General features: G+C 43.0%; 1 protein-coding gene across 1 annotated transcript in view; it reads right to left on the bottom strand.

Moving 5' to 3' along the window:
- Positions 1–1,062: 1,062 nt before the first annotated feature.
- PPEF2 (protein phosphatase with EF-hand domain 2) overlaps positions 1,063–26,565 on the bottom strand; it is a 38,061-nt gene continuing 12,558 nt past the window's right edge. Inside the window, exons 3-17 of the mRNA XM_036336783.1 lie at positions 21,725–21,852; positions 21,520–21,577; positions 20,735–20,910; positions 19,234–19,348; positions 18,011–18,057; positions 16,795–16,961; positions 16,292–16,328; positions 16,050–16,199; positions 11,809–12,195; positions 10,836–11,021; positions 8,200–8,342; positions 5,962–6,068; positions 4,892–5,055; positions 3,199–3,286; positions 1,063–2,853 (exon numbers count right to left, since the gene is read on the bottom strand). Of these exons, the coding sequence (XP_036192676.1) occupies positions 2,570–2,853; positions 3,199–3,286; positions 4,892–5,055; positions 5,962–6,068; positions 8,200–8,342; positions 10,836–11,021; positions 11,809–12,195; positions 16,050–16,199; positions 16,292–16,328; positions 16,795–16,961; positions 18,011–18,057; positions 19,234–19,348; positions 20,735–20,910; positions 21,520–21,577; positions 21,725–21,852 (2,237 nt within the window). The 3' untranslated portion in view covers positions 1,063–2,569. The remainder of the gene's footprint in view (positions 2,854–3,198; positions 3,287–4,891; positions 5,056–5,961; positions 6,069–8,199; positions 8,343–10,835; positions 11,022–11,808; positions 12,196–16,049; positions 16,200–16,291; positions 16,329–16,794; positions 16,962–18,010; positions 18,058–19,233; positions 19,349–20,734; positions 20,911–21,519; positions 21,578–21,724; positions 21,853–26,565) is intronic.

Genomic DNA, 26,565 nt, shown 5'->3' on the forward strand with positions numbered 1-26,565 from the left:
ACATCCCCCGAGGGGGTCCCAGACTGTGAGAGGGTGCAGGCCAGGCTAAGGGGAGCGCCCCCCCCCCCCCCAGTGCACAAACATCGTGCACCTGGCCCCTAGTAGTATTATATTGCACAATTCTGTGGGCTCTGCTTGGTGATTGTTCTCCATATGCTACCAGCTGGGGCTGCTATTGGCTGGGCTGCAACATTCAACAAACCTAACTTTGTTCAATTACAGGTGTGTTCCTGGTGATATTTGGCTGTATGGTACTGACAGCATAAACATTTTAATTGTATGGTTTCAAATTCCCCATTTCTACATTACCACTTGTCAACTTTTGGTATAGTATCAAAAAGAATATCCACAATTATCTGAAAAAGCTATTAAAATACTTCATCCTTTTTCAACTATATGTCTGTATGAGGCTCAGTTTTTTCATATACTTTACCCAACAAAATATATAAATAGTTGATTAATTGCAAAAACAGATGTAAAAATCTTTTATTAAGACAGTCATGAAAGATATTTGCAAATGTGTAAAACAATGCCACTGTTCTCACTAATTTTTTTTGTTTTGTTAATCTTCTTTAAAATACGTTATTTATTATCAATTTCTTGGTTTTGATAATGCTGTAGAGTTAAGTAAGATATCACCACTGGGAGAAGCTGAGTGATAGGAGCATGAGATCTCTGTATTATCTTTCAATTTCTTATGAATCTATAATTATTTCAAAAAAGTTTAAAAATGTTATTTATGATAATATGTGATAGATACATTATTTTAACTTGATTAATAAGTATCTTATATATTTTGTTTCAATTTCTAATATAGAAAACATCAACAGATATAACCCACATAAGCAAAAGCTCTTTGGGATCCTCAATAAGTTTTAAGAGTATAAAAGCAGCCAAAACCAGTTTGGCTCAGTGGATAGAGTGTTGGCCTGCGGACTGAAAGGTCCCAGGTTCGATTCCGGTCAAGGGCATGTACCTGGGTTGCAGGCACATCCGCAGTAGGAGATGTGCAGGAGGCAGCTGATCGATGTTTCTAACTCTCTATCTCTCTCCCTTCCTCTCTGTAAAAAATCAATAAAATATACTTTTTAAAAAAAGAGTATAAAAGCATCTTGCGATCAAAAAGTTTGATAATCCTGCTATATAGGTAAAGGAGGAAGTGGGGGGGTAATATGGCTTAGACTAGAGAGTTAGCAAAAGAGAAATAAGATGTTAAATTCTGTAGGTGTTTTGAAGGTAAAGCCATCAAATCTGCTGATGGATTAGATATGGGAAATACGGAAAAGAGAGAAGTCAAGCTTCTGTTTTCTGTTTAAAAATAAGGAAACTGGCAGAATGAAATTGACATTAATCAGATAGGGAAGATCTTAAGGGGAACTGATTGGGGGAGCTTATGATCACACCCAAAACATGTGAATTTATGGTGAAACGGGTGTACTCAGTTCTGAAAAGCAAACTGCCATAAAAATATTCACACCTGTGATGCTTAATTTCAGATGTCAACTTGATCATGGGGTGCCCAGATATTGGTTAAACATTATTTCTGGGTACACGTTTGAGGGTGTTTCTGGATGAGAGTAACATTTGAATTGGTAAAGTGAGTAAAGGCTTCACATAACTCCTTGAAGGTCTGAATAGCACAAAAAGGCTGAGTAAGAAAGAATTCTCTCTCTGCCTGATGGTCTTTGAGCTGGGACGTTGTCTTCTTCTGCCTTTGGATGTGGACTCAGACTGGGAACACACCATCAGCTCTCCTGGGTCTCCAGCTTGCTAACTGCAGATCTTGGGGCTTCTCAGACTCATAGCCATAGGGGCCAATTTTTAAATAGTAAATCTCTTTATAGACAAATACAACACCCTTTGATAAAGTAACCCCATTCCTGGAATTTGATCCTAAGAAAATGTATAATTTAAAAGATTTTTGTAGAAGAAGCTATGTGCATAAAATTATTAACCACAGTGTTACTTATAATAAAAGAAAACTGAAACAGTACACATGTTGGACAATTGAAGAATGGCTGACTAGACTATAGTGCATCCATTTGAAAGAAAATTATGCAGCCATTAAACTAGTAATCATGAGGACTATGTAGTAACATAGGAAAGTATTTATAATTAGGTGTGGATTTATTAAAAAAAATAAGAACATTAAATTATGTAATACTATAGTTATAATAAGAAAAAGTAATAAAAAGAATCCATATGTTTAGGTCATGGGATTACATAAATAATTTTCCATAACTTTCCTTTACCAATATGACATTTTAAAAGTAATAAATAAAAGGTGAAAATGGAAACAATGAGGGAGTTGAATTATCAGTGATTCATAACTGGGGTAGGCTTCAGACTTTAAAGATACTAATACTTGGGTCCCACCTTGTGAAAATTCTAAATACATAGGCTATGTCACCTATATATTTAAAAACACAACACACACGCACACACACCACCCTGCACCCACAAATACAAAGGTGATTCTGATGTATGCTGATTGGCAAATTCTCAGCATAAAGTTTCACAAATGTATGGAGAATAAGGAAGCTATTCCAGTGATATCGCTTGGCATCGCTTATGAGGCAACTTGGGTAACAGAGACCAGGCTGTCTTCAGTGGCAGGCCAGGAGCCACTGCCCTTCGTGTTGGTGGCTTGTGGGCAATCTGAGGCGTTTCCCTCTGAGCAGGACTGCTCCACGAGGCGGACGGCCTCCAGGAACTCATTGATGTCAATGTGGCCGTCCTTGTTGAAGTCAATGCTCCGGGCAAGGTCACAGATACCGTCGTCTGTGATGTCCATCTTCATATGGGAGCTGAACAGCTTCCAAGTCTGCCTGAACTCGTCCAGTGAGATGAACCCTTACCAGAGAAAGGGAAGTCATTCAGTTAGTCAGTCTAGTTTTCAAGGTTCATTTTCCTCTGACATTCTTACAAGAACACCTGCTCTCATCTACTAATTATTATTCTCCCTATAAGAAGTTCTCATTCAGTTGGTCTTGACTCTTCTCTGCCCAAGCCCTCTCCTATATAGACTGCTGGTATTGTTCAAGTACTTTTCTGGTTTCTGCCATTTATAAGCATTGCTATTATTTCCTTGGCTTCCAAAGGGCTTCAGTAGAGAGCCACATACTCAGGAAGAAGACCAAAGGGTGGGAGGTAAAATATTTGCTGTGTCAGAAATGACAGGAAAATGAGTGCCTTTACCTGAATGATCACTGTCTATGATCCTAAAAATGGTCTCCAGGTTAGATCGGTTGCGATACAGTGTTTCCAGCAAACTCGACTGTATGTTCTGTAAGAAAAACTCACCTTACTTCTGTATCTTATGTTTAGCTTTTCCTAATATATAATCAACACACAATCAATCCTGACAATAAGACACTCTTAGAAAAACCTGAAGATGTTTTATCATCTCTTCACCCTCAACCCCCTTCAGCCTGCCAAATGCTCTAATGCAGCGGTTCTCAACCTGTGGGTCACGACCCCTTTGGGGGTTGAACGACCCTTTCACAGGGGTCGCCTAAGACCATTGGAAAATACATATATAATTACATATTGTTTTTGTGATTAATCACTATGCTTTAATTATGTTCAATTTGTAACAATGAATTTGGGGGTCACCACAACATGAGGAACTGTATTAAAGGGTCTCGGCATTAGGAAGGTTGAGAACCACTGCAAATGGCTTAAGAGTTTGTAGCACCTGGTAAAAATGTTCTAAAGTTGACCAGGAAGGTCGCTGCACATATCTGCGAGTATACGAAAAATCATTGAACTCTACATTTCAAATGGATGAATTGTATAGAATGTGAATTATATTGCAATAGAGCTATTTTAATAAAGTACCTAGCCCAGAGCTTCAAATACATCACGCATTCAACAAGTTTTATTGAATAAATCCTTTTTTATTTTATTTTTATTTATTTTTTAAAAATATATTTTATTGATTTTTTACAGAGAGGAAGGGAGAGAGATAGAGAGTTAGAAACATCGATCAGCTGCCTCCTGCACATCTCCCACTGGGGATGTGCCCGCAACCCAGGTACATGCCCTTGACCGGAATCGAACCTGGGACCTTTCAGTCCACAGGCCGACGCTCTATCCACTGAGCCAAACCGGTTTCGGCATAAATCCTTTTTTAATGGAGGAAGCAGAATGAAATCAAAGAAGTCAGACCTGGGTTTGCGTCTCAGTTCTATAACTTAGGAACTCTATGATCTGAGGTTGGTAGCTCAACCTCTGTGATCAGTGTCCTCATGAGTACGATGGGGCTGATAATACCTATCTCTTGGTGTGATTTTAAGGATAAACTGAAGCAATATATGTAAATCCCTTACTGTAAAGTCTGACACATGGAAACTCAACAAATTGTTGTCCCCTTTCCCCATTCATCTTCCTTTTGGGGTTCTCAATATTCGGTTGATCTTATTCAAAGTTCTCCATAAAGTTCTTACCATTTGCAACAGCATGGATGGAACTGGAGAGCATTATGCTAAGTGAAATAAGCCAGTCAGAGAAGGATAAATACCACATGATCTCACTCATTTGTGGAATATAATGAACAACATAAACTGATGAACAAGGACAGATCCAGAGACAGAGAAGCATTGATTGGACCGTCGGGCCTCGGAGGGAAGGTAGGGGAGGGTGGGGGTAAGGGGGAAAGATCAATCAAAGGACTTATATGCAAGCATATAGGCCTAACCAATGGATACGGACAACGAGGGGGGTGAGGGCATAAGTGGGGGGAGATAGGGGGTAACGTGGGGATAAGGACACATATGTAATAACTTAATCAATAAAAAAATTTTAAAAAACACACAAAAAAACACAAAGTTCTCCATAAGGGGCTTCATGGTCCACAATATGCCCTCATCCACCATTTTCTCATCATTACCTCATGACTCAGTCTTTCTTTGGCCAAGTCCTCCAGCCAGGACTTGTACTCCAGCATGTTATCTGTGGAGCTGTTCACCAGCTGTGGCCTCAGCATCCGCCATGGCAGTCCTAGATGCAACACAGACTCCACAGCTGCTGCCCAGTCACTCAGGGTGATTAAACCTATAGGAAAAGGGCTAACTTGTTGTCTTGTCACCTATAAGCCCAGTTTCCTGCCCAACAGTGGGTACCATTTTAACCTGACATTCTTCTTACTATCCGTAGGTAATAAAAATATTATGCACTGTCACTATTTTTGTTGGTCATGGTCATGAAAGTAGAGTTGCCAGATAAAATCCAGAATATTCAGTTAGATTTAAATTTCAGACAGGCCAAGAGGTATAAGTATATCCCAAATACTGCATGGGACATACTTATATTTAAAGATTTTTATTATCTGTCCATAATTCAAATTTAATTTGGCATTCAAATTTAAATTGGCTATATTCGGCAATACTACTGGAAATCACACAAAACTCAGACAAATAACAGGAAAAACCATTATACAAATGCAGCACTGGTTGTTTACTTGGATAGGAAAAATATTGTTATGACTGTATGACAGTTACTGCTGTTTTTTAACCTGAGTACATGTAGTTAATGTCCATTACACATTCCAAAAGACAAAATTGCCAGTTTTTATAATAGAATGAAGAACAGATAAATACACACTTGACAACAACAAGAAGTCAAATCATTAAAATTTGCTAATCTTGGGCAAACTTCTGTAACCTGCCCCACCTGTTGCTTTTTGCTTAGTTCTGGCCTTGTCACCCTTCCCTTGACTTCATTTCTTTTCACCATCTCCATCTATATTTAGCCAAATTCATATTGTTAAGAGCATGGAATTTTAATATTTAGAAAAGATAACTGGGGCATTAACTTGAATTAAATGGAGGAAGTAGTCAAAGAAGTCTTTTGGCCATCTGTTCATTCAGCAAATATTTGTTTGCTAATTACTGCGAAACAAGTTTTTGTTTGTTTTTACCAGCTTCCTTCTCTTATGAATATCTTACTTGATTAACTTACCCGTGTTACCATTATCATGCTTCTTAAATTCCTCAAGAAGATCTGAGGAATGAGCAAATAACTTTCCCCGCAGAGCTCTTAGAGCTGACTCCTCTACTCTGCTAATCCTGGGATAGAAGAAAAAAAGGGACATTTTACTAAAGAAGAAATAGTCATGGGTTTTTAATATATTTTGCCTCTCTCGTCTTTAATGTCCCAACTTCCCAAGGGCTCAGTTTTTGAGGGAAGTGCTCCACCTCTTACTTCTGCCCCCGCCCCCCTGCTGCCCCACTTTTCCCTGCTGTGCACAAGTAGGATAAATTTGAAGTATTCTGTGGAATGCTGCTGCCCTGCCCAGTATAGGATACTATGTAAAGTTATGTGACTTCACTGTACCTCAGTTTGCCCATCTGCAAAATAGGGATAAAAATGTTACCTACCTCACAAGATTATTGTGAAGAATAAAAGAGTAAATTCATGTACTGCACTTAGAAGAAAGCCTGGCACTTAAAAAGCACTCAATAAATGATATGTTTCCAAAATCATGCTTTCCTTATAATTTATTATTACATTAAACAGTCACAAGGCAAGATTTATGAATAACAAAATAACACTTATTCCGTTTTCTCATAGTTACAATACCCACTGAGGTGGGTAAGACTATTATGCCCATTACAGAGTAAGGAACAAGCCTAAGGTCACATAACTAATAAGGGGTGGAGCTAGGAATCAATCTTGACAGGTAGACGCCAGTCTGGCTAACCTATTACTGTGAGATGTGGATTTACACCAAAAGTAAGTGAATTCTGAGTGAGGATTTCTCTAAGTAAAACACATGATCCTGAGTTCTTGTACAACAAGACATCAACTATGGCTGGTCAGAAGCACTTCCCCCCTTCCTTCTAAGTTCTCCATTGTGGTCCAAATAGTTGAAGTCGTTGGACAAGTGACTTCTGGGTGCTGAATCAATGAATATTTCAAAGAGCTGAGTGATCTTTCACTATGTTATTAAACATATTACTTATAGGATTCCCTACAGTGACTCCTCTTGTAGTGACAACACTGAAATCATATGAAATCATGGCATTTTGGGTGCCTGGGGCCCACCCTTGGATACTCTAATCTGGTGGAACTGGGATGAGGTTCAGATGACTGATTTATTTTTTTTTATAAAGCTCCACAGATGATTCTGCTGCACAGTAGGTTTAACTACTATTGTTTGGTGAGTTTAAATTTTCATATAATATTTCTTTTTAAAGTAATGCTGGCCTTAATTTTTTAAATAACTTGACTGTTTAATAACTCTGAGTGTTTTGGACTCAAGAATGATTTAAAATAATGTATTTTTATAGCACTCTCACAAGGCAGATGCTAAATATTAATGTGTTCTTTTCAATGGATTTATACTAACTTTGTTTTGATTTCGAATTTAGTTCATCTGATAATTTTAAAAGCTGGTTTAGTACCACTAAAACTGTATCTGTTAGTAGCTTTATATTCTGGAGCCCAGTTTTTGGTGGGAGGCAGTATTGCGTAATAAGTGTATGAGTTCTTAAATAAGACTACCTGGGTCAAAGCTAACTTTCACTGCTTATTAGCTGTGTGACCATGGGCCAGCTGATTTAACCTCTGTTCCTTAATAATTTAATATATAAAAGTAGAAATTATTACATGATGTATTTCATAAGTTCATTGTGAGACATATATGGTTTATAATAGCACTTAATGTGTGGTATGTTCTAACTAAGATTACAACTCAGAATCATCCCAACAAAAGCCATTTAAGTAACATTATATATTTCCTTCCCAGGAGGAAAGGGCCATTGTTAACAGGTTGTGTACACTGAAATCCATCCGTCAAATCCCCAGATAGTGCAGGGACCTTTGGCTGGGGTTGATGGGATAGCACAAATTCTTTAAGGATGAGAGAGAACAGAAGAGTGGCCCTGGAAAGACTTGGTGGCTGGTCCATGGATTTTACCCACGATGCACCCACTGAGGAAAACTTCAATAAAAGCAAATTTGCAGGAAACAAACTTGTTCCTTCCATTAATGAGGAGGAGGTAGAGATTTTGGAGTGTGTGGAGAAGGAAGAGGCCCCTGCCTATAATGTCTATGATAGATCCGCCTTACTTCTGAAAGAGCCAAATTCTGAATTCTCACTTAGAATTTAGATAAATGTAGTAACATTTGACACTTCAAAGGTTCCATAAACACTATAATTCTGCTTTTCTGAAATCACTCATGGGAAAGTCTTGCCTTTGCCTCATGGTCAGCATGTGGGTCGCCTTGTTAGCTTGATACTGCACGATGTGGGGGGTCAGGGCTGGCCCCAGTTTGACATAGGCCCCTCTGTTACTGCCAACTGCATAGTAGTTGGAAGCAGAAAAGATGGTTAACACCTAAATCAAGAGAAGAGAGACAGACACTCAGGTTCACTGGAGAAACCTTTGCCCTCCATCCTAGAGGGTCCAACCCAATTTCAGGGGCTGCTATTTCTCCTTGACCTCACCTATGGGTTTATTTAAAGTCATTAATGCTAGTAGGGCAGGAGTTGTGACCCAAGTAATAAAAACTTGAATTCTGATAGAACATCCACAACATACTTTCTTCACATTTTTGTCCCAAGTAAAACTAGGAGTCAGAGAAAAAACTTCATTGATTCCACTCAGAGGCCAGCTGGGCCCAATGAACTGAGGCGGCCATTATAACCAGCATGCAAATAAGCTACTAACTAGCTGGTGGGAGGCCTCACTGCAGTTTCCCACAGTGCCGAGCCCCCAAGATGCTCTGTGAAAAAAGTTTCCATTGTCAATATATTGGAAAATGCTAAACACTGCATCTTTTTTTGGAGATTTACAATGAATATAGGAAATTAAAAGTCCTTATAAGTCCTATAATAAAGAAACTTATATAAGTATTTAAACATTTCTCATATTACTTGATCTCTTATTTTTTCTGCATGGAAAACTGTTATTCTCCTGTAGAATTAGTATTCCTGGGAACACTCTCATCCAAATGGTATTAGCCCCTAGGCCAGCCGTGGGCAAACTACAGCCCGTGGGCCGGATCCGGCCCGTTTGAAATGAATAAAACTAAAAAAAAAAAAGACCGTACCCTTTTATGTAATGACTAGATGCCTGTGCACAAAAATTTGTTCACTCGGGCGGGAGGGGGGGTCCCTCAGCCTGGCCTGTGCCCCCTCGCAGTCTGGGACCCCTCGGGAGATAACCACCTGCTGGCTTAGGCCTGCTCCCGGGTGGCAGAGGGCAGGCCTAATCCCTAGGTGCAGCCCCTGGTCGGGCTCAGAGCAGGGCCGATTGGGGAGTTGGGGCCCCGCCCCATCATGCACAGAGCAGGGCAGATTGGGAGGTTGTGATGCCACCCTCAGTCACGCTCAGGGTAGGACCAATTGGGAGGTTGGGGCACCGTCCCCTGTCACACTCAAGGCAGGGTCGATGGGGAGGTTGTGGCACCACCCCCTGTCACGCACAGAGCAGGGCCCATCAGGGGGTTGGGGCACCGCCCTCTATCACCCACAGAGCAGGGCCGATCAGGGGGTTGGGGCGCCGCCACTCTCACACTCAGGGCAGGGCCGATGGGGAGGTTATGGCTCTACCCCGTCACACACAGAGCAGGGCCCGTGGGGGGGGGGGGGTTGGGGAGCTCCCCCCTATCAGGCACAGAGCAGGGCTGCTCAGGGGGTTGGGGCCCGCCCCCTGAAACACACAGAGCCGCAGGGCGATCAGGGGGTTTGGGCGCTGCCCCCTGTCATGCTGATCCTGGTGCCAGGAGGCATATTACCCTTTTACTATATAGGGTAGAGGCCTGGTGCATGGGTGGGGCCAGCTGGTTTGCCCTGAAGGGTGTCCTGGATCAGGGTGGGGGTCCCCACTGGGGTGCCTGGCCAGTCTGGGTGAAGGGCTGAGGGCTGTTTTCAGGCTGGGAGTGACTGAAGTTCCCAACCGCTCCTTTTTTCCTTTTTTTTTTTTTATTCTGGGCCAGCTTTACCTTGAGGCTTGGCTCCAGCTCTTAGGCCTCCGCGGCTGAAGTAGGTTTCTGGCCTTTGCTTACAATGTTGCAAATCTGCTGGCTGAAGTCCGGCGGTATTTGTTACAATGTTTCTTAAACTGCCCGCTCAGAGGCCTGCAGCCACAGGCAGGGAACATTGGTTTCCTCCAACAATCCTCCGTCACTGAGGCAAGCAAGCCTCATGTTAGTTTCAAGCTGCCTGGCTGTCGGCCGCCATCTTGGCTGACAGTTAATTTGCATATCTCGTTGATTAGCCAATGAAAAGGGTAGCGGTCGTACGCCAATTACCATGTTTCTCTTTTATTAGTGTAGATGTTTACTTTGAATTTATATTAGTTCACACAAACACTCCATCCATGCTTTTGTTCCGGCCCTCCGGTCCAGTTTAAGAACCCATTGTGGCCCTCAAGTCAAAAAGTTTGCCCACCCCTGCCCTAGGCAAACACTGCAGGATTTAGAGATGCCCAAAGGTTAGGCAGGAGCAGCCAATCCAGAATCCCTGCCTGGGGCACAGTGAGAAGTCCTGTTACTCTGTGCTGCTGTTTGAGACATGTGAGAGCGAGCAATGTGACTTAAAGAACAGAGATGTGGCAGGGAAAACCCCAGGCCATATTTGCATCCATGAGATGGAAGCAAACTTCCCCTTACTCTCCTCTCAGGGTATCGGTGAGTGGTGGCCTCAAACAAAACTGAATTTTAAAGAGTCTCTAAAAGCCAAGGGTAAATTACTGTGAAGGACTCAGTTATGGTCTGCAAGTGGGTAACAAATACAAGGCACAGTTGGTTGTGAGAAGCCTTCGCTAATCCAGACCTGGGAGGAGCAATAGGGACCACTCCTGTGCTACTGCAGAGGGCCCACCCACCTTGCGGCTGTGGCAGAATTCATAGCCTTCGGGTTTGCACTCGTGTGAGCGGATCAGGAACTGCAGGTTGTATTTCTGAAGCAGCTGTTTGGTCACATTCGGCCCAAAATAGCAGCCTCCGCCTCGAACAGTGTTGGCCTTGCAGCCCTCCTGAGCCATGGGATCACTCCACAGAATATCTACAACCTGGAGAGAACAGAGGTGGTGTCTTCCCTAAAAACTAGACAGATCTGCATTCAGGGTCATTTCTACGAATAGAGGAAGAAGAAGAGGAGGAAGAAGAGCAATGAAGCGAGTTGTAATCTTTTTGCTGATGGAAGGTTTTGCTTTCAATTGGGGAAAAAAAATGCAACATCTGTAGGGCACAACAAAGTGAGGTGCACTAAAACGAGGTATGCCTCTATTTTGGCAAGCACTGTGAATACATCCTTAGTAGCCATTCTTCTTCCTTGCTAACAAAACCCTGATTGGGCGTTTGGGGTGGCAATGTGCCAAGCTAAATATTTGGTTTCTCAGCCTCTCTTGCAGCTAGGGGTAGCCATGTGACACAGTTCAGAGATTTTGGAAAAGCCTTTGGCTGCCTGTTAACAGAGGAGGACAGGAGCTACTGACAGCCCTTTGGCTTTGAGCTACAGCAGCCATCTTTCTGACACATTAAAACAAACAAAAAATAAAACAACAGCGCCCAAGAAATCGTGGCTTACCTTTCACCCCAGCGATGTTACGTCACTAAACCAAGTTTACTCAGGCAATGGAGCCTACATCTTCCCATCCTTCACAAAACTCTAAAATATATGAGTCATCAGGCAAACACTAATCTCTTCCTGGGATGTTCTAACACCAGGGATAGAGAAAGGCGGGCAAAAAAAATACCCTGAATTTACATGGAAAGATGAGATTTGATGTTTTTTTAAATCCTTGGTCCCTCCTGATGGCAGCCAAATCCTAGGGAGCAGCTCCCGGCCACACCCACCTGCCTCCACTCCTCCTGAGAGGGCTCCAGCAGTTCCCCATCTGCAGAGTCAGCTTCTGGGTTGAAGACCCAGGGCTCCTCCTTCTCCTTGATCACCGGGAAGCCTGCTTGCTGCCGGCACCTCTCCAGCTCCAGGTCCACAGAGCGCCTCGCCTGCCGGGAGAGCCCTCTGGGGTTCAGGGGGATGCTGCAGGGGACGCTGGAGGAGCGTCCACCTTTGTGGGTCTTGTGGGAGCTGAGATGAAGGGGCGAAGAGGGGAGAGAGCGGCTTTGGAGGAGAAACCACGGGGAGAGGCTCCCTGCAGAGCTCGTCTGCTTGGCTTTTCCCTTCTCCTCTGCTTGCTTCTCGTTCTCTTTTCTTGTTTTGCACCTCAAAGTGGAAACAATCTACAAAAGTCCAGAAAACACAGATGAAGGAATGAAACCAGAGGTCCTTTTTGAGCATCAGGCCAATGCTCCTCACACTGGGGTCCACAGATAAGTGCTGGTCTGTGAACGGTTTGTCCTGACCCCGGACAAGAGAGGCACAGAACTTGGGAGTGAGCCTTTAGAAACTTCTATAGCCAGTTGGTAGTGCTACGGCACTCAAGCACATGATCAGTGGCCTTATATTTTTTGTTTGAATTTCATTTTTCTAGTCATTCAGATTTTACAAAAGTATTAATCTGTGAAAAATTGGAAATTAATTGCCCGGTTGGCATGGCTCAGTGGTTGGGCATCAACCTATGAACCAGGAGGTCATGGTTCAATTCCGAATCAGGGCACATGCCCAGGTTGCAGGCTCGATCCCCAGTGTGGGGTGTATAGGAGGCAGCCGGTCAATGATTCTCTCTCATCGTTGATCTTTCTATCACTCTCTCCCTCTCCCTTCTGCTCTGAAGTCAATAAAAATATTTTTTTTTAAATTAGAAAATTATAAAGCCTGGTCCTTCACCACAGATAACTCGATAAATGCTAACCTATGTCATGATTTCTCTCTGGGAGCTTAGTGATTTTAGACAAGGATGAAAAAGGGCACCTCTCTCTCAGGAAGACAAGCCCTTACTGGCTTTTCTGTTGTTTCACAGATACTACAGCAGAGGAGAAGAAATGCAGCTTATGGCTGAGAAATGTAGGAACAGGGAAATCTTGACACTTGCTGTGAGATCACATTTTACAGGAGTGCTAGCTCACTTGTTAGCTCACCGGGGCAGGGAACACCTCTTTTCAGCCTAATTGGGAAGAGGGTTGAGTATGGTCCCTCTCACTGACTCAGAGTCATCATGGTACTGGGACCAGGATAAGAACGTAGAGGACACAAGCAGAAAGAATTCTGATCATGGGAAAGAGAGGGGCCAGGCCACAGAGCAGAGCTGTGGCATCGAGCAGCCATTTGTGGCACACCTGCGTGCCACCGTGAAAACTGAGGGACACGCCTCCCACAGGGGTATCAGTGACAAAGGTCTGGTGCACAGCGGGATATCTGTGCAACACAGAATCAGAGAACAAGAGCCTTATATCTTCTGCAAATAGATATAAGAACACCAGAAACCTTGTCCTGGCGTGGACTGGCTGAGGGCAAGGACAAAGAAGGCCACTCAGAGAGGGTCAGCAGAACCTGAGTGATGTTTGAGGAGGAGTCCAGATTAAAGAGAACAGAACAGAGGTTATTCTCTAACACTGGACAAGTGCTAAGTATTTCCTAGGCAGGTCCAGCCCTGGGCACAGAGAGTGAAAGGCCACAAAATGTGAATGGACTCATAATCACCTCTTGCTCTTCTCATTGCCAACTCACATGGAGGGCCAGACTGTCTCCCTCAGGTACCTTTATTTTATTATTATCTGCTTCATGAGGCATCCCTAGCTTTGATTCTTAAGGAGAATAACAGTGCTAACATTTGGAGAACCCTTTCCTGGGCACTTTATATGAACTAATAGCTTAACCCTAAGGCCACCCCTATAAAATGCCATCCTCCTCTATAGTTTCACATGAATTAATTCATTGGGCGTCACACCTCAATGAAGTAGCATCCTTATTTATAGTAGAGATAAGAAAACTGAGGCACCAAGACTATACCAGGGCTGAATCCAGGTAACTGGCCCCAGAGTCCATTTTCTTTGTGTTTTCCTTCCAAGTGGCCCTGAACTCAGATCGAGACATCACCCCTCCCCAGAGCTTTGCAAACCAACTGCTGGGAAGTTAGCTTTTTGCTAAGCCACAGGAAGCTCTAGCAATCTTTCCCGAAGTCCCCACTTTTTCTATATTTACATAATTAAATGTGATTCTTCCCATGAGATAATCTGATCTATCATAACTTGCTGTCTCTACCTGGATGCAGCTGAATAAAAATGTTTGAATTGAAACAAACAAACAAACAAAAAAACACACAAGGACAATGAGCTACCAGACAACATGCAGAACTGACAAAGGAAATACTAAGAGCTGGTTTTACATCACCTGGGACCCTCCCTCTCAGTCAAGAACATGAAAGGGCTGAGACTGTGGAGACATTGAGAGGAGTTTTGCAGGGAGCTACTGAAAATATTGCCGGCCTCCCCTCTTCCACCTTTGCCAAGGGGTTAACCTTTTCTCTTCCCCACACGGAGTTTGGTGCGCAGGGACACATAACATCTTTTAGTCATCAGACACCCAAGGAGCCATAGTCAAACCAAGTAGATAGGACCTGAATCCAGAAACCTCAGACTGAGCTGGATGCAAGTGGATGAGACTTGAGTATAGACGCCCTCAGGGAGGGGATGAACATGATTCTGGGTGTGGGAAGAAAGGCGCGCATCTGGGAGCCACAGGGACAGACTGAGCAGTGTTGCTACACGAACATCTGTCTATCCGTCCTCGTTAGTAATAGAAACCCGGATTCTAACAGACACCCCCTGAAATAAAGACTACACCTTCCAACCTGCCTCTCAGTTAAGTGCTGACCTATGACAAAGCTGTGATCAGAAATTGTGCGTACAAACAAATGTCCTTAAAGGGGAGGAGCATGCCTTCCTTCTGCTAAGTTATGCTGCCTAGACTGGGGTCACGATGCCTGGAGCTCAAGCAGCCATGTTGGGCCATAATGCAACCTGGGAACCTGGGTCTCCGATGGCTTTGTGGTGTTACTCTATACCAGTCCTGGACCGCTGGCCTCCAGCTTCTATTTACATGAGAAACAAATAAATATTAAGCCATTTTTATTTGAAGTTGTCTGCTACTTTAGCCAAATGGAGTTAATACTATTTCCACTTACTAAGTATAAATTTTGTAAGGCAGATGCACATATATTTTCATTTAATTCTCACAACGTCTATGATATAGTTATTCATATCCCTATTGTACAGTTTTAGAAACTGAGGTTACACTAAGTTAAGTAACTTGTTCAAGGTTGCATAACTGTAAGTAACAGAACGGTTTTCTTCTCATCATAGACCCTTACACGTGTATGGTATCTTATGGCTTCTCTACTCCAACTGTTATTAGATCGGGGATGGCAGCACACTAGCTCCTCACTTTCATGTCCATGGCAAACATCACTAATTGGTCACAGCAACTTGTTCCCTGAGCCCAGCCGTGGATTCTCAGTCCTTCTCCTTTTAATGGTCTAATGCAGCAATTTTCGAACTGGTGTGCCATAAGAATTTTTAAAACATGCAACACCTGAACATTTATTCAGGGACACTGACCTCTTTTCCCTTAGATTGTCAAATTACTAGTAAAAAAAAAAATGACAACAGCTAACACAATAGCCATTCAGTGTGAATGGATAAAAATTATACCTATTTTTTTGTCAGATCAATAAAAAATATATTTTTTGGTGTACCACAGAATTTTATGTGCTATGAGTTAAAAAAAAAAAAGGTTAAAAGTTGCTGGTCTAATTTTAATAAATAATAATATATATATATATATATATATCTATATATATATATATATATATATATATATATATTTAAATATATATATAATGATTTCAGAGAGGGAGAGAGATAAAAACATCAATGATGAGAGAGAATCATTGATTGGCTGCTTCCTGCACGCCCCATATTGGGGTTCAAGCCCACAACCCCAGCACATGCCCTGACTAGGAACTGAACTGAACTGTGAGCTCCTGGTTCATAGGTTGATCCTCAACTACTGAACCACACTGGCCAGGCCTTTTTAGTCAACTGGAGTCAGCATGCAAGATAACATTTATTTTATGTTGATAGTGAAACGGGGTATTTTGGTAAAATGTGCACTAATTTCATTATCCAGTCAGTACCTTGTGCCTGTCTAGTTTAGACAAAAGCTCTAGGTCAGTCGTGTCTGACACACCACCGTGAAGAATCAGGACTTTCTCATCCACCAGAGTGGCCAGTGGAAGCCAACAGAAAACATCTTGCAGTCTTTGTAGTATTTTCTTGCCGTGTGTCTGAAAAATGATATGCACAAGACACTAAGTTTCAAATACTTCAGCCAACTATTCAGAGCTCAGAGAAACTTTTACTTTTAGAGGCAGCACACCTTATATTTTTGCATCACTTCCTTGGTGAAGCCATATCTAGATTTAAAAGCAAAAAAATAGATATTAAATTTAGTGACAATAGTTATGACACAATTGCATTTTTATAAAATACATATTCTTATACATGTACTTAACTATATAGAAAAGAGACTAATCATCAAAATGTCTACAATTAAACATTATCTCTGGGTAGACAAGTTATCGTATATTTTAATTTTTCTTCCTTTTGCTTATCTGTATTCCTTAATTTTTCTGTAGTTAAACTTTATTGTTTATATGATAAAGAGTATGGGTATGTAAAAAAAAATTAATGGTTTATTAGAATAGTAGGATAAGGTGTACATTTTTTAAAAAACTTTTAAAATGTTATATCTTGTGTATTCTACTTTATAAAATTGAAAAACTATTTTAAAAAGCATCTAACAGATAAGGAACTCTGACAAAATAACTTTTTACAATTGCAACAAGTAAATATCAAATACCAAGCATGTTTTGGTTTTACCGTAAGTTCACCATGTGGTCCTCATGGTTTCCTCGGTTAAGATGGAACTCTTTGGGGTAAACCAACATGAAGGCAAAAAGGACCATCAAGATCTCTACCGAATCCTTGCCTCGATCCACAAAATCACCGTTGAACACATAGGCTCGCTCTGGGGATGGGAGGCCATTCTTCCCAACAAGGATTCAAGTCCCAGAAGAGGTAGAGAAAGAAGGGAGTAGGAAGTCAGGTTAAGCCAACGTGTACTTGGCATTTACATCAGGTCTAACACCAGTTCTGAGTTTTGGCTCTCCTCCAAATGTAAAGCGCCAGTAAGAGGTGGAAACATTTTCTATTGGTCTTATATTTCCTTTCCAGCCAGGCTGAGGTTATGACATGTTCATAAAAATAAATGTTTTACGCAAAGCCAGAGTGTTGGAATATGGTATGTGCAAAGGACACTGAACTTGTGACCCAAAGGCCAGTTTAAAGTCCTGGCAGCATTGTTTTTAATTAACAATAACAACTGCCAGAGATTCCTTAGGATTAAACAACATAATACATGGCAACATGCTTTGGGAAATGCAGTATATCTATAAAGTTATATTACATAGCCAAAACCGGTTTGGCTCAATGGATAGAGCGTCGGCCTGCAGACTGAAAGGTCCCGGGTTCGATTCCGGTCAAGGGCATGTACCTTGGTTGCGGGCACATCCCCAGTGGGGAGTGTGCAGGAGGCAGCTGATCGATGTTTCTCTCTCATCGATGTTTCTAGCTCTCTATCTCTCTCCCTTCCTCTCTGTAAAAAATCAATAAAATATATTTTAAAAAAAAAGTTATATTACATAAACAGAATCTTCATATACTATATGTTGCTATATGCTCTGCATTTTATAATTAAAAATTGATATGAAAATAGCTTTCAACTGCTTTGATAATAAATGATTCTCTTTATTTGAAAAAAAGAAAATCAATTGCTGAATAATGATTCCTTCTCTTTATTAACCTCAGATTTTGTATTTTTTAAACAGTTTATATAGTGGAATATAATGCAATGCTGGCTTTTATATTATATATTTTCTACTGTGTGTTCTAATATTTTCTATATGTATAAATATGCTATGTATATCTAATATTTTAAAATCCAAGCAATACTTAATAATTTGTTTATTAGATACTGTATTCAAACTTCTAAATTATACCTCAGAGAAAGACAGAAACTTAAATTGAACACTCATACCTTATAAAATATGAATATTAAGTCATCCAACTGACCATGTAAATCTCCTAACAAAAACAGAAAAGGAATATCAGTTTTGATTGGTCCTTACCATTGTTTCTCATTTTTTTACTCTAAAAAAGGAAAATACCCAGAAAAAAACTAACAAGGTTAAGAAACTTACAGTTAGTCATTTTTCCACATGTAAGATAGGAATAATTATTAATTTCCCTTGTTGCAGGGGTAGTTAATATTGAAAGCAGAAACACAATATTTCTCCTGCATAATTATCATAAATAGTAAACAACCTGTGTTCTTACTGAAGCAAAGATGGGGCAGAATAGCACAGGGCTGCAAACCCAGGCGAGAATGGAAGACACTTCACCCGTCTAGAACAGAAGCTGCAACTCACCTATGGGTCAGTCTTGCAAGATTTTTCAAGAGAAGTTGGGAATCTGGATTTTAATATGAAATCCTCTAATTTTCAAATATTGGAAACTAATTTTTAAAATTTAAGACAATTTCAGGACCTATCTGTACACTGCATGTTCCTAGAAGTGCCATTTTACAATACCTGCTGTACCACAGTCTGCCTCCCTTAAATTAAAGGGTGGGGTGTTCATCTATAATATAAAGTGTGGGGGACCATCTAAAATATCACTGAAAACATAAGGAGGTGGAAAAATTGACACTAACAGGATTTCTGTCTGGGACAATATATGTGGATGGCAGGAATATTCACTAAGCTTTAGGGCCTGGTCAAACAATCTATATATATAAAAGCCAAGCAACTGGAATGCCGGAACGACAGGAACAACTGGTTGCTTTGACAGGCACTGCGGCCCTGATCGCCCCCTTCCCCAATTGGGGGCAGGGCCCCTACCTGTGCACGGATTCATGCACCCAGCCTCTAGTTATAAATAAACTAACAAGGGAGGGTCTGCAGGGTTTTTGTTCTGAATGGAGAGCATGAGTTTGGGGTCAAATATGAATTGCTTGGGAAAATAAAGAAGAGGCTGGCCCTGTGACCCCCTAGCCCTTCACTGAACCACCTCTAGTTTAAGAAACTGGAGCAAATATGCAATTGCTCTCAGTGTGAAGGAGTGAAGTCAGCCTGCCCACATGGCCATTGAGTCCCGTCCTCCTCCCCCCTCCCCCCAGCCTTGCCTTTCCTCCTCCCCCATCACAGGCAGAGTTTTCTAGTTTGGGTCTAGCATACAAAACCAATTCCGACCAGCTCTTACCACACACTGTGATCTCCTCACTGTAACAGGTGGAGACCCGATTGATGTTTGGCAGCTGTACCAGATGTTTTCTGGTTTCATGCAAAAGATTCAAGACATAGCGAGCATGTAGCTGCTACTAGGAGGAAGAGGAGGGAGGGAACAGAACAACACTGATATTTGTGAGGGAAGATGGGCCTCCCCAAAAGTGAGCCTAGTCACTGCCCCTGGGGCACTATGCACAGATCCTTCCTTTTTCACCCATTTCTACCCTTGTTTCTGCTTTTCACCGTCACCCAAATGCTGAACTAATTTCCTCTATCTGCTCTATGAAATCCCCCCTGGCCTTTAGCTGGGGAGAAACACATGATTGTTCAGCCAAGTATGAATAAGTGCACGCATGCTGATGGTACCGAGTAATCCTGACATTACTGAGAAAATCACCCCAACTCCTCCTGCAGTGAATTAATTCATATGAAAGAGGGGAAGGATTAGAATCTGGCATAGAGCCAGAATCCGACCACTTTTCCCCACCTCTGCTTCCACCACCAGCATTTCAAGCCACAATCATCTTTCGCCTGGACTATTGTAGTAGCCTCTTGACTTGGCCTCCCTGCTTCAGCCCTTGCTCCATACACTCTATTCAGCACAGAAAATGATTACTTTTAAAAGCAAGCCAGATGATAGCATTCCTGTGCTCAATGTCTCCCCATCTCTTTCAGAAGAATAAAACTCACCCCGTCCTCTTTGCCGCCATCTCCTAATACTCTTTCCCTGGCTCCCTCCTCTCTGGCCACAATGGCCTTCCCAGGCCCCTGAGCTGTCCAGGCAAGGACCCGCCTCAGGCCCTTTCCAATTGTTCCCTCGGCCTGAAATGCTTTCCCCCAGATGTCCACGTGGTGCATTCCCTCGCCACCTTCATTTGACCTTTGCTCAGAAATCACCTTTTTAGAGGCCTTCCCAGACCACTCGATAAAACTGCCCTCTCTCCCACCTAGAACTTAGTTGATTCTTTTGCATAGCTCTTACCACCTTCTAATACACACAATTTACTTGGGGCCTGGGCAAGTAATAATAAATAAACTGTTCTGACAAGGGAGGGCCTGGCTATTTGCTGGGATTTTGTTCTGAATGGAGAGAATGAGTACTCATTTATGGTCATTCATTTATTATGTGTCTGTATCCCACTAGAATGTCAGCCCCATGAGGACAAGGAGCTGTGTCTGATCTGCTCATTGCTATGTCCGCATGTCCAGAACACGCTGGTACATACCGGTGCTCAATACTTATCTGTGGGATGGATGAACAAAGGGGGATTACATTATTAGGAGAAGTTTTGAGTGCATAGGACCTGGTGATTGATCACAGGTCCTGGCTAAGCAAAGGAGGAGTGAATGGAATCTCTCCAGTGAACCCATGACACAAACACCCTAAGTCTGGGGCCCTGCCTTCTGCTCTGATCTGCTCTCCCCCTGCAGGTGACCAGGAGTTGGTGGTGACTCGAGTTCCTAGGTGAGCTTACTTGTTTCAGTCTGAAAGCTTCCACCAGGGCAGTTGCGTGGTCAGGAAGGAGTGGGAAGGAGAGGCGTGGCCCCGTGTAATTGTCTGGCACCTCTATGGATTCATAGTCGCTGCATTTCTCTACCTCAGAGTCACGGGGGACTCTCTCCTCGGTAAACATGCGGTTCAGGAAATCCCCTGCCAGGACAGAAAGGGTGGCGGCTTACAGACATGCAGTCAGTCCACAGGCAACACAGAGGAGTTTTTCCTTGGACCAGACAGTAGGTCCTCACTTAATGCTGTCAATAGGTTCAGTGACTTTAAGTGAAGCAACATATAAGAAAACAAGTTTCACCATAGGGGAGGGGGAGGGGGAGGGAGAGGGGGAGGGAGGGGAGGGGGAGGGGAGGGGAGGGGGAGGGGAGGGGGGGAGCTGCCAATATATGGACTCAGGTTCCCTCTGCCTTCAGGTGGGATCATTTGGGCCTGTGTTTTGCATTATTTCCCAGGCACATTGAGTTGTTAGCTTTCTTGGCTGCCTTCCCTTCCCTGAATCCCTTCCCACTCCTTCCCCACCCACCGTTTCCTGTATTTAACAAATACACTCCTTGCACTCAAACTCTTGTCTCCAGGTGTGCTTCTGGGACAACCCAGAATACAAGTCCACTCTGCATTTATTTGTGGTCCTCCTTGCTCATTCCCAGCTGTCACCAGATTCACATTTTCACTCCCTGTGCATCTCCCACCTCACCCCCAGACCTACGACCCCGAGACAGGAGGACACGCCGTGTGGCAGCCCATACTCACTCTCATTGTGACTGCTGGGGGTGAAGTGGTCCACAAGGTAGCTGAAGAAATCGTGGAGCTACAGAAGAACCCAAGAAGACTTGGCTTTAGAGGTGAGTGAGAAGAGACCCAGGAGTGGTCCAGATCAGCTACACCTCTGGGCACCTGGGCCTTGCTGCCCAGGGGCTGGAAGGCGGAGCCGGAGGCGTCCCACATCCCACCGCACCTTGACCTGGTCTTGCTGCCCAGCATACTCCATGGACTGGAAGATGCTCCAGGTGCACTGCCGCCTCATCTCCAGGCGTGCCATGTAGCGCCGGTACCATCTCTGGATCAGGGCCGCTGCCTTGAAGGCTGTGACATGGAGGGGGAAGCAAGCCTGTGAGCTGGGGTTCCCTGGGCCTGGGAGGAGGGGAGAGGCACCTCTCCCACTGTAATGTGGGGACAAGACGGTGGAGAAGGCACAGACCGTTAGTGCTGGTAGGAAGGACTAGCCTTCCCCCTGGCTGGGGTGCTCCGTTCCCTACTTATGCCTCAGGCCACCTCCATTCTTACCTCTTGGTTCTGCTCCTATCACTGGAGGTGTATTGGATTCCCACTTTTTAATGAAAATATTTAAATGAGTGGAGATGAAAAGGCTGGACTGTCAGGATTCTGAGGAGGATATGAAAACTGGAGCGATTGCAAGGATGCAGCATCCTTGAAAAGTGGGATAAAGCAGGTGTTGGTGGGGAGGGAGCATTTTGATATTGTAACAATACACCGACTGTCAGGAGATCTGGGTTCTGGGCTTGAAACTGTTTTGACCAGCTTTGTGGCCTCAGGTGAGGCACCTTCGTGGTCCTCAATGTTCTCATCTGGAAAAGGTGATGAATTACATGATGACAGGGGAAAACAAACAACAGAAAACATGCACATTACAACACACTGTAGGGTCAGGCGGCGATGAGCATGTGCTGGGTTCTGTGCTGCTCTCCCCATATTCCGACATCCCCAGCTGTAAGGGTCCCCATCGCAATACCGCAATACCGCCACGACGGTGCTGCCTATCGAACACACAGGCAGCCTTTGGGCTGTGCTTTTGCCAGGACCTGTGCGGGGTGACTGTCACCACAGGATGGCCTGAGGACTTTTAATTCTTCATATGGGCTTTGGGACCTGTGGTCCATAGAGCAGGACAGCTGTCCATATAAATAACTAGATTCGTCTTAAGCTCAAGTCCTGGATGTGCCGCCGGTGGTGAATGAAGTTATTTGTAGATAAAGCTGAATCGCACAGGAAAGCTTGCAGGTTCACCCAGGTCAGCCCCGTGAACGGTAGACAGACTGACTTAATATATTTAGCTTGCTTTAGGGAGCTAATACAATTCTTGCTGATTTCCCTAAGAAGAAAAATGATGGTGGAGTGGGAAGAGAGAACCTGGGAGGAATTTAAGCAGAGCTGAATTTGATTTCCTATGAGTGGGAAAAAAGTCATACCATAAATATTTCTCAAAGGCACTTACTAAATTATAAGTGATGAGGGTGAAGCTCTACCAATTGCATTCTGTAAATGCATGTTCAGAAGAGTGACAGACATGCCCAGGTAAGCTCTACAGATTCTTTAAGAACACGTGGGAAACACTTGGAGATCTGGACCTCGCCCTAGACTTGTAGCATCAGAATCTCTACAGGGAACCCAGAAATTTGCAGATTTAACAAGCTCCACATGTGACTCTTTTTTTAAAAATTAATCTTTATTGTTCAGATTATTACAGATGTTCCTCTTTTTTCCCCCCATAGTTCCCCTCCACCTGGTTCCCACCCGCCCCCCCCATGCCCTTACCCCCTGCCACCGTCCTCATCCATAGGTGTAAGATTTTTGTCCAGTCTCTTCCTGCACTCCCCACACCTCCATCCCCCCAAGAATTGTCAGCCCTGCTTCTATTATATTCACCATTTTATTATGACTTAATTTTTAGGTTCACTTGTTGATAGATATTTATTTGTTGTCACTTTGTTGTTCATAATTTTTATCTTTACCTTTCCTTCTTCTTCCTCTTCTTAAAGAATATCCTTCAGCATTTCATATAATACTGGTTTGGTGGTGATGAACTCCTTTAGCTTTTTCTTGTCTGTGAAGCTTTTTATCTGACCTTCAATTCTACATGATAGCTTTGCTGGGTAGAGTAATCTTGGTTGTAGGTTCTTGCTATTCATCACTTTGAATATTTCTTGCCACTCCCTTCTGGCCTGCATGGTTTCTATTGAGAAATCAGCAGACAGTAGTATGGGTACTCCCTTGTAGGTAACTAACTGTTTTTCTCTTGCTGCTTTTAAGATTCTCTCTTTGTCTTTAGCCCTTGGCATTTTAATTATGATGTGTCTTGGTGTGGTCCTCTTTGGATTTCTCTTATTTGGGGTTCTCTTCACTTCCTGGACTTGTAAGTCTATTTCTTTCATCAGGTAGGGGAAGTTTTCTGTCATGATTTCTTCTAATAGGCTTTCAGTATCTTGCACTCTCTCTTCTTCTGGCACCCCGATAATTTGGATGTTGGTACGTTTGAAGTTGTCCCAGAGGCTCCTTACACTATCTTCATATTTTTGGATTCTTTTTCATTTTGCTTTTCCAGATGGTGTTTTTGCTTCTGCGTATTTCAAATCTTTGGCTTGATTCTTGGATTCCTCTAGTCTGCTGTTGGATCTCTGTATATAATTTTTAATTTCAGTCAGTGTATGTTTAATTTCTGACTGGTCCTTTTCCATTTTTTTGGCATTCTCATTAAGATCCTTGAGGGTCTCATTAAGATCCTCGAAGGTCTCACTAAGTTCCTTGGAGGTTCGTAGAAGATTCTTTTTATTTTTTATTTATTTATTTTTTTGTGCTTATCATTACTCATTAAGGAAATGATTTTTTTTTCTTTTTTTTTCTTTTATTGCTTAAAGTATCGTAGAAGATTCTTGAGTAACCTTATAACTGTGGTTTTGAACTCTATGTCCTCCATTATTTTGCTTTCCTCCATTTCTTTCATTATTGACATGTTTCTTTGTCTCCACATTTTTGGCTGACTGCGAGGACCCACTGTGTCTACAGTGGAAGAACTGCTGTGCTGGGGACACCCTTATGGGGTAGGACTTGCTTCAGTGGGGCTTTGGTGCTCACTGAGTCTGCGTCTTGAGTGTGTCCCTTATGGATGTGAGGAGTTGAAATCTAGTATCTGACCAGGAGTACCCTGGCTCCTGGATCTCCAAGTCAACCACTGTGTGGGTCCAGCCAGCAGGGGCTACAGCAACATAAGCAGATTTCTCCTCTTTGTTTGGAGTTTGGAAGTTTTGGAGCTCTCTGATCCAGCTGCAGTTTGTTAGGCTGCAAAAGCGCAGGTGATTGCTTTGTGCCACTGCGCACCTCTTGGGTGGGGATGTAAATTGAGTGGGGTGGGGTCTCAGAGAATCACCAGGGTGGAGCAAAAAGCAATGGCTGTCATAAGCCGTCTCCGCAGACTTCGCATCTCTGCGAGTCTCGCGCCCCCACAGCAACAATGATCCCTGCGAGCAGCTCTGAGAAAGTCACCCTTGCTTTCCTACCCGCTGCAAGACAGTCCAGTTTCTCCCCGTAAGAATCTGGGACACCACAGTCTCGCCGTAAATGAGTTCAGTGTGTTCGAGAGCTTGTATCCCTTTCCTATTGAAAAAAACCGCGCACCCAGGTGCAGCTGCCTTGCATGCACCTCCGTACCTCTGTTCTTGTCGCCTCTGCACCTTCTACTTGGTCTCAAAGTGCTTTTTTCTTTCCTTCTAGTGGTAGAACTTCCACTCAGTCAGCTTTCCTGTGGTTCTGGATGATAGCTGTTTTGTCTTATAGTTGTATTTTTAATGTTGTTGTGGGGGGCAGCACGTACAGGTTTGTACCTTATGCCGCCATCTTGGTTCTCCACATGTGACTCTTACTTGCATTAAAGTGTAACCAGCACTGAAGAATATCATGGCCATTAAGTTTCCCTGAAAATGTTGTTTGCTAACACCTTGCCTCACGCATTTTAAGGCAAGTACTGCCAAGTAGACATACTTATAGCCTGTGTCCTGCTTCGGCCACTTAGGGTCAGGGGAGCAGGCAGCGCCTCTCTCTGCCTCTTTATTCTCCCTCCAGTTCTCTCTCTGGGGCTGGGGTTATCTTTAATTGAGATGGGCACTGTGAGGTACAAGATAGTTTTAGATCCTTTTTCCCATCCTCCCTCCCCACAGCACAATACATTACACTTGAGTACTTCTTGCTCCGGTATTGTGTAAACCAAATGCTAGGGTGCAAGTTACAAATACACCTGATTGCTAAGACCCCATAGGAAGATGCTAAAACCCCATATGAAGAGCAAGGCAATCATGTAGGGAGAGAGCGGTTAAAGGGCGCCAAGGCTTCAGATACTGAATGAAGAGCTGTCATAGAGGTAGAGCTTCCAGCCCCAGCTGCCTTGAGGATCAGAGACAAACCACCCCAGCTGGACCCTTTTCAAATTTCTGACCCACAAAATCATGAGCAGAATAAAATACTTGTCTTAAAGGACTAAGTTTTGGGATAGCTTGTTACACAGCAACATATAATTGGACCAGTAAATGTATAAATGTTTTACAAAATTATAAAACAAATTAAAGTGAAAACCTCAATCTCTAAAAATCCAAAGCAAAAGTTAAACAAGTGATTCTAACCATGTATAAGTTGGTGGCATCACCGCACAGAAAAGAGTTACTGCAAATGACTTGAAAGTTCAGTAATTTGTACATCCCTAGTGGATATATCTGAAGAACAAAAGAACTGCAAAGGGAGGTAGGAATCACTTCTGTAGCCAGGGCCACCAAATGAGACCCATCCAGCGGAGCTGCTCCAGCCTACTGCTAATCCACAACCCCGGAGACAGGCGCTCCATCTAAATGCAGGATAGAAAATTAAGACTCACGGAGGAAAAAGAATAAATCTGGACGGCAACTAAGATGGCGGCATAGGTAAACACCGGGAAATTATCGCCTCACACAACAATTGAAAATTACCGCAAAGGACTGAGCAAACATCATCCAGAACAACAGGAAGGCTGGCTGA

The sequence above is a fragment of the Myotis myotis genome, unplaced genomic scaffold, assembly GCF_014108235.1.
Source record: "Myotis myotis isolate mMyoMyo1 unplaced genomic scaffold, mMyoMyo1.p scaffold_m19_p_1, whole genome shotgun sequence".
In the NCBI taxonomy this organism is placed as follows: Eukaryota; Metazoa; Chordata; class Mammalia; order Chiroptera; family Vespertilionidae; genus Myotis; species Myotis myotis.